This window comes from Alosa sapidissima, chromosome 17 (assembly GCF_018492685.1).
Source record: "Alosa sapidissima isolate fAloSap1 chromosome 17, fAloSap1.pri, whole genome shotgun sequence".
Taxonomy (NCBI): Eukaryota; Metazoa; Chordata; class Actinopteri; order Clupeiformes; family Clupeidae; genus Alosa; species Alosa sapidissima.
Genome location: NC_055973.1, coordinates 16,014,065 through 16,022,985, shown reverse-complemented (window position 1 = coordinate 16,022,985; position 8,921 = coordinate 16,014,065). Strand labels below are relative to the sequence as shown.

The 8,921-nt window shown below is 42.7% G+C and overlaps 1 protein-coding gene across 1 annotated transcript; it reads right to left on the bottom strand.

The window, feature by feature from the left end:
* Positions 1–314: 314 nt before the first annotated feature.
* On the bottom strand, positions 315–5,178 carry bambia (BMP and activin membrane-bound inhibitor (Xenopus laevis) homolog a). The gene is made up of 3 exons (XM_042068369.1): positions 4,697–5,178; positions 2,757–3,038; positions 315–1,520 (listed from the first exon to the last, which is right to left on the bottom strand). Exons 1-3 carry the CDS (start codon positions 4,770–4,772, stop codon positions 1,033–1,035), a joined length of 846 nt encoding a protein of 281 aa, XP_041924303.1. The 5' UTR covers positions 4,773–5,178; the 3' UTR covers positions 315–1,032.
* Between the last annotated feature and the right edge of the window lie 3,743 nt (positions 5,179–8,921).

Below are 8,921 nucleotides of genomic sequence, written 5' to 3'. Positions count from 1 at the left end.
GAACACTCAAGCAATTTTCTTTGTTTCTGCTTCTAAGTTATACTGTATTTCAACCACTATACCTATATTTAATTCCCCTCCCAGTACACAAGATTTGAGTACATACATTTCCTACATAAGTTACCCTAGAAGAGGGCACTGGCTAGACTTTAGCAAAGCAGACCACAAGCACACACACACACACACACACACTCAGACAAACTTACATCCACAACATATTAATGAAACAGACGTAATGGTAACGGATGTATACCATACAATGGACATAGAACTGCCATTTCAATTGTTAATAATACAAGGTACACACAAGGAAATTTACGTGTACAACACTGGATTCTTTATTTAATAGAATATTTCGACTCCTTGAAAAAAAACAACAACAAAAAAAAACAATGTCTGTACCCTGGTGTCAGTGTGAAATTCTTCTAATTGGCTTCTTTTAAAGCAAAACACCCTATGTTTCATTCACTCACTCTTCCATTCATTCACTCATTCATTCAGATATCATTCTCTTATACAAATGTGCAAAATACGATGGATCGAAAGTCCTCCTGGATCCACAGGATAGAGTGGTACCCCAGAGGGGCCATGCACCATCCACACATATGTGTGCTTGTGCACGCCACGCATGCACACACACACACACACACACACACACACACACACACAAGGCCCCTCAGTTGCAAACCACTCAGATTCAAGTAAAGTGCTCCTTAGATAAAAACCACAAGGCATGAGTCCATGTTTCTGTTCTCTTTTCTCTCGTTCCCTCTCTCCTTTTCTGCTTGTCTCCATTTTGAGGGCAGGAAAACAGTCAGTGGACAATAGAAGAAGGGAAAGGGTTTTAAAAATAACATTTCTTTTCTGAAACAGCAAAATCCTTTGTCAGCACGTCTCTTGGTGCAGTACTGTCCTATGCTTTTCGGTGCACAAATCACAGAGAACAGGGGGGGGGGATGTTTTGTTATGAAAAAGAGTTCAGACTCTTCCTCTGACGCCAGTTGGAAGCGTGAGTCGTCTATGTCGTCCGTGTCATACAAACTCCAGCTTCCCATGTCCACTGTAGACTCCCCAGTGCACCAGCGACAGGATGCGTTCTCCTCCAACACCTCCACCACTTCCTCCTCCAATTCCGCCGGACGTGACCCCAGCCAGCTCGGCCTGCCGGAGCTTGTCGCAGGCCAGGCAGCAGCTCTCGGCGCCGGAGCCCAGCGGCACCATGCACTCCAGGTCCAGCTTGGCCAGGGTGGCGGCGGCGGGCAGGCCCTTCTTGGCCTGATGCCCATGGAAGCTGTAGTGCAACCGGGAGAGCATCTGCTGGCGCTGGGCCTGTAGCCGCCGGTTCTCGCTTCGCAGCATGCGCAACGCCAGCATGATGAGCAGGACCAGGATCAGACCTCCGGCGATGGGCACGGCGATCACCGCCGCCCGGAACCACACCTCCTTGCCCGACGACAGCTCGGTCACCCGCGTCACCAAGTGCCTGTTGGGCCCATTGTCTGTCTGTGATCGTCCATGATCTGAAAGTGAGGGGTGAAAAGGGGTTTCTTAATACACTAATAATTAAGCAGTAATTCACAGTTTATAACTGAACCTGTTTGTCATTTGTACAGAAAGAAAGAAAGAAAGAAAGAAAGAAAGAAAGAAGAGGAAGAGGAAAGAAAAAGCCGTGGGATCTAATCTAAGCATAAATTGGTTGTTCTTAGCAAACTGCGGTTGCCAGTTGAGCGAGAGAGAGAAAAAAAGGAGAGACAGCAAGGGAGGCACGCCAAAGCCAGAGATGGGGTTTCAAGAAAAACAATCCGAGGAAGCACTAGGACATGCCTGACGCAAACAAATGTGGAAGTCTTTAATAACATGTCTGATCCAAGATAAAATGCAGAGGGAGAGGGCTCCTTACATTTTGTCCCAGTCAGAGGGAAACATAGCCTAGCTCATGACTGCCTGTTAGTGCAAACAGTACTGCCTCAACTCTCTCAAAAAGGACCGCATGTAAGCTAGTGTGCCAAACATAAATATTTAAGAGGATATTACACAAGTGAACATGTGTGAGGAACACAGGTGTATGTGTAGGCCCTCCTTGGTTAAGTGTTTGCTTGATGTACACATGAGAATGTAAATAACATCAATAATGAGCACACACAGGAAACTGGGAGCCGGAAAGCACCTTGACATTCAAACTGACAAACGGATAAAAGCCCCCTCACAGGAACTGGTTTATTAAAAATGGGGACGCCACAGTGGGCCTAGATGGTTTATACATCATGTGGCTGCCTTCACCTCTGTGTGTGAGGGATGGTGGACAGCCTTTTACAGATATATAGGTCCAAATTTCTGGCATCAGTAGATTCACCAAAAAGGCACATTCCAACACAGCTGGGAAAATTACAGAGTGAACATGCAAGAATAAGAAGGCATGTGATCTTCAGTTTACACTAAATTAAGCATATTATGTATCCCTGACACAAATGCATAGGCTACTCATTGGTAAGGAACTAAAATCTAGCAAACATCAAATAACAACTGTTATAGTAAGAGTAAAGAGTAAATTATTTGAGCTAGAGTAAAGTAAATTCTTGGAAATGACATGACACGTGGCTGCTTTAGGGACGTAAGTAAGGTTTATCTTGCAAAGTTCCTTCACATGAAAAAACATTCCCTGACTGGGGCCAATCTGGGGACATGAAACGTTTTGGAGACGTTTTGTAGAACGTTTCTGAGTCAAGAACCAAGTTAAAGGTCTGCTTAAAGCTCACCTGTTGGATCACCGCGGGGTTGTCCCAGATCGTGCAGTCCTCTGTAATTGCACATATCCTCATGACAGCACTCCAGCACGGGGGAACCTCCGGGCAATACATCCAAGCTTTTCGCAAGGCAAATGTCCACAGGGTTCGTGAATGAGTCCACGCATCCATGCGTGAGGGGAGAGTTCACGCTCAGTGGGTCAAGGACCCGCGTGAAACATGCGCCGAGCTCTGACTTGCACATGTAACCGGTGGCAACGCAGTGTGGGGCATCACAGTAACACCTGATCTCTCCTGCAAAAAGATAGATTGTTGGTTAAGTGCAAGAAGAAAACTGAAGTGACATTAAGCAGTTACATCCAAGGAAGGCGTTTGGACGCCGCTTAAAAAAACAAATGGACGCCTATTCCAATTCCATGAAATAAGTCATGCTACTCCATGCAGAAAATGGCGGATTTTGTAAGCTAAACACAGGGGCAAAGGCAGTTTGAAATGTTTTGCAGCTATATAATACAAATATCTAACATTTGTGATTAACCTATCATTGCTTTGGCACCAGACTGTCTGTGAAGAACAAGCTGTTTGCGGATGTTGTTTGTGCCACTGATTTGAGGAATATTACGTTCTAGACAACGTTGGGTTCGTTCAGAACAGTGCTGCTTATAATTGGTGGGTTGTTTGCCAAAGTAAACTTCTTTTAACCTCAGTGGAAACTCGTAAACGGACAAGAGAGCGTCCCGGGATTCCTTTCCCAGCCTTCATGCCATCTCACTTGTGGTTAGGTCAGTCATACAAACAGCTTAATAGAAATATTTGCTCGCAATGAAACTATGCATGCTTGATTACTTTCGTTGCCGTTAACACTGAAAGTTTCACACAGGCAACGTTTTCTTTTGTAACTTCCCTGCACTCTTTGCGTCTATATGAGTATTCTGCGTACCATGTTTTATCGACTGACATTGTCAGCCATACAAGATGTATAACTTGTAATGACACTAATTGAGTGTCGTCGTGAAACCCTACACCAAAAACAAAAGCACACGTACACAAACAAAAACAAACACGGGCTTCTGTGTGCGGTTTTACGCTGCTTATGAACTTTGCGCAGCTCGAGTTACGGGTCATCTCATTAGTGAAATCCTTTGACAAGGAAACACCAAGGCGCGAGACACGCGTCCACATCCACAGCTCTGTTTTACAAATACATTAATAAGCTACGCGAAGATGTGAGCTAGTATAGACTACTGTTCAGAGAATAAAGCATGCCTCATACATGGATATGGAATATTACACATTTCCCATATTAGAAAGGAAAGCAAGAACATTACAACACGAGCACAGTAAACTAGAATACACGTTGTATGGCTATTTCTATTGTACAAATTTAAAGCCAGGCTTCTTTTGGTTGCTGCAGTGGACTATGTACTTTGGGTTTTATTAACATTAGCCTGTGCAGTATTGGAGCCATTCTCAGTCCATTCAGAGAAAATGAAATAGGCAACGGTACAAACAAATTAATAGATGTCCGCGATACGCAAAAGAGACATTTTAGCCTGTTTAGCCTAATACCAAATAATCACTGTTTATAACAAAGCGTTGTCAATGTGAAGGTTGACCTAATGTGAAGGGATAGGCCTACGACTGAGGCTTCTAACTGGGTAGCCTTCATGTTTCTGCTTCGAAGCTATAGGTCTGTATTATTACGCTTCTCTTAATGTTATCTAGAAAACATCACAAGTGCAGTTCTGTTATTTCTGTCTGTATTTTACGCGTTTGTGCATTTGTGCTTTATATTAGGCTCGTAAAAGTCCCTAAAAGAGCACGTTTCACATTTTTGAAGACAGCATTTAAAGCAAACACATCTCCTAGATAAAGCACAAACTTTCTACTTCCTTTGTTTTGATAGCCTAACTCTTTGTAGCTCGGGGGTATCGACAAAGAGCAAAGTTTACCTTTAGTGAGGAGAACAGCCATGGCACATAGTTCCAATTGAAACCAGATCGAAATGTAACTGGAATGACGATCCATTTACGCCTTGTTTCTGATGAGTCCAATTGCGTTTAATCCAGTAGTCAGTCCATATACAGTACTGAGACTGGACGCTCAGTTACATGTGTCCTAATGATGCATTCTTGGACTAAATACGGAAAAATCCTCCGAAGTAGGCTACTTCGAAAAGGCACCGGTGGCGACTGAAGTCGTGTTTCTGTTAGAAGACATCGAAATGGTAGCCAAGTTGGAAGCAACCCTGCACTAACAGAAAAAGTCGCGGTGATATTCCTTGCGAGTAAAAACAAAATTCGCTGGATGGTGCCCCTCAATTCCAACACATAGAGTTTGTTTCACGGTAGAAAACTAGTCCAATTACTGCGGCACGTCGTCGCATCCCGTTTGCAACAGTGACCGAAACAACAACCTCTACCCTGGACTAAGAAATATGAGGGCTCCGCTTCATAGCCTGGCCTTTCCCCGCCTTCAGTGTGCACTCATTGGACTGGAACTAGGCTCATTTACATACAGGGGGCGAATTCCATTGGTATTGGTTCACCCGGCGGTCAAACAATTCATCTGTCGTCCTATTGAGGGAGACAGATCTAGTCCAAGCGTTACGCTTACTGTGTGCCAGGTAAAATAAGTATATGTCAAAATATGTATATGGGGATAAAGTTCAGTGAAATCCCAAAAACGATATATTGTCACAGAAGGGTTAAATGTCAATGTAAATGTGTGTGGTTGTCAACTTTGATACATGTATGAATGTGAATTCTTGGAGAGAACACTGGTTATTTCTATTCATAGATCTATGTTCCAAATTATTGCTCGTGAATAGCACATAGACTTACATCCCTGCTGCCAATCAAGAGGAATTAAGTCACTTTGTATCACCCTGTGAACTCTTCCTCGGGCTGCTCTTGATGGGAGAGGTCGAGTGTCTGTCGAGTCTGGATAGATGTCGTAGGCGGGGCGGTCAGGCGGTTAGAGAAATTAGCAATCCAAAAGGGCGCATGGCGCCAGCGAGCCGCTCGAGACAGACAGCGACACTCAATTACCCCTAAACAATCCCATGCAAAATACACAAGCTCTCCCTCCGATCGATATCTCAGACCAGCCCGAATCTGCCTGAGCTGACCACTCATTTAGATCACTGTTTGAAGGTGGTCTGGATAAAACACTCATGGAATAGGTTAACAAAACAATGCGAGTAAAAAAAGGTTAGATGAACAACAACAAAAAGATGCAATGAGTTATAGACAGCTACATTCATGCTTGTGGCCAGTTTATCGTTTGTTGGGCATGTTTCCAATGTTATTTAAAGAGTCTGTTAAATAAATGAACAGTATTTTGTTGTCAGAATTAATCAGTCCTTCAGAATGAAGATAGCCTAAGCCATAATTTCCCCTTTTTCCAGATGCTGCGTTTGTTTACATTGTTGGCTACAAAGGCAGAAATGTAGCCTAAACAAATGCACGGAAGCTGAAACAGAAACTTGAATCCATTAGACCTATAATGTTGTATACTGTTGTATATCATGCTACCATAATAAGGCTGACGCCACAGTTTTGATAGCCTAATTTTTGGTAACGTTCTAAAACATAATATGCCTGTCATTTTACATTAATTATGACAACTGGTAACATTATAAAACATACTATACATAGTTGTGCCATTAATTATGACAACTGACTGTCCTATTTTGCACTCGTGATTTCACACTAGAAATTTAAATACAAACACAGAGACTGAAATAGATGTAGGCTACAGAAAATGTTATTTCACACTAGCCTGCACCATTATTGCGGTCCATAAACATGACAACTAAACATTGGAAACTACACATTCAGTAGAAACCTAAAGGACACTTTAGAACAAAATTCATTGCCCCGTTTGCCAACTCAGTATTTAGCCTATCGACTACGTGTCCGGTCGTTCATCCAAAACAAGACAGGCATCAACATGACCTAGTCCTAACCTTAGCACATTAGGCTACTAATACAGCTTACAATAAATGAAAGCTGAATTGCACATATTTTGTCAGTCAGCCTTTTTCCCACAGCCGGGCCCGATTGCCTAAGGCGCGCAAGGAGACGGTCTTTGATGACCAGGTGTGAAGATGGGAAGAGACCGGGAGACGCGCAGGCCCTAATTGTCCGTTGCAGACAGTCAGGCAAGATTGTCAAAGGCTCACATCAGTCCGCTCGGGGGGACACGCGCACACTGGGAGAAGTGGATAGACAGCAATTATCGTAATTGTGGTTAATTCCGCCGAGGCGCCAGCTTGGGACCTGCTCTGGATCACTGGGCTAGTATGCCCAGCCTTTACCCCTTTCCGACATCTACCATTTACAGGCCGCTGAGGAGACTCCCTTCTTCTGCCCTGTCTGCACATTTAGCGATCAGTTTCTGTGGCCCACCTTTAAACCTCTGGGCATTAGGCTACTGACCTGCCTCTGTGCCGTGGGGCCAGGATTCTGCCTATAGACTAGAAATCTCAAATTACTCAAATTAGGCAAATCCACACAGGAAACGCCATGAGACATTTAAATTACTGGTTAAATTAATACAGTAATTGTGTCCCATAACAGTTATGTCTTATATCAGCCCTGATAGATAGATAGATACTTTATTGATCCCCAAGGGGAAATTCAAGGTCTCAGTAGCATAGCAGACATCACACACCACATGCACTAACAGCAGAAAAAGTAATAAAAGTATATAGCCTAATATAAAAAAAACACAACTAAGCAATAAGGACAGTTAAGGATACACTGACACATCTGAAACCCACATTTATAATGCCAGTGTAACTAAACATGTTTTGTCATGGTAAGGGGGGAATAATATTGTCAGTGGCCACTGCCATCTAGTGGTCAGAAAGGTCACTAAGGTCCATAATATTACATTTTGGCCTTGCGGAGTGCGTCTTGTGTAAGATTTATAAAGGCCCACAAAACAAGACAGACAAAGTATCTTGACAAATTTGACTTAATGTGTCAGGGTGTAAATGTCTCATCTGGCTCCAGCGGGTCTCTTCATTTCCTTCTCAATACTGTAATCTATGGTTCAGAGTGCTAATAGACAGAAACAAAAAGGTGTGTATGTTTTCATGCAGAGTGCATTTGCATAGGGACAGGCACCCAGTCAAGAGTCTTTTCATGTCTGAAAGCTGGGCTGAGAGCAGTTAGAAGTACTTTCTCTGATAGTGTTGGAGAGGGTGTTTCCTTTCACACTCATATGGTTGACCGTTCACACGTTTGACTGGGATAGACATAGTTGGTTTTGGCTGGACTGATAGGAGGGTAGACTGGCTTCAGCTCAGTTGATCACTACAATGAGTTATTTTTTAGAATATTAATATAATTGCAGGTGTATAGGCCTAAATGTTATGCTAATTTGCAGAAATGTCACATTGTGCACAAACTATTTTCTAAAGTATTGTCTTCTTGATTAAACGATAGTTTTGTCTTCTTGATAAAACAAACGTTTTGATTCCATTTCAAAACATCTTCAGTGACATTACATTGGTAAGTATTTTTTGTTGGTGTTAGATGTCAAAATGGCATCAAAAAGTATACATCTGCAGTTATTCATAAGAGAATTTCTTTGAATTACTACCTGTAAGGTAAGCAAGATTGTACCCCTTTGAAGTCCTAGAGATTGAGGTGCTGTGGACTCTGTAGTCCCTATACACTTAAAGCCCACCCCCACCCCATAGAGACAGACGTTGCGACTGGAGCCTAATGGCTAGAAACACACTATTCCACACCTCTCTTCATCCTTTGATCCAACAGATGATGTCTGCAGCATCCACCATCCAAATCAGAACCATAAAGTAGATCTCCAGCCCCTTGGGCTCTATTCTATTATATTTGACCACAGGAAGAACAGTGTTCCTGTAAAGGAAAAAACTGATGTGTTGTCAATAAACCAATCAATCAATCAATCTATAGATTTTTTTTTCAGGGAGAATAAGAGGAAGATAATACAAACATCATCTTTGTTTCACATGGGCTTGTAGACCGATTCTAATGTCTGACATACTAGACAAGTGAATATGCAGATTTACCGGCTACATGTGTTGAGCCATTTGTGCCCTGTGTCTTTAGGGTGTTGTTCTTTTGAAAATCATATCATGAACAGTCCAACTCTATTATGCTAAAAATAATAAATGAAAATGAT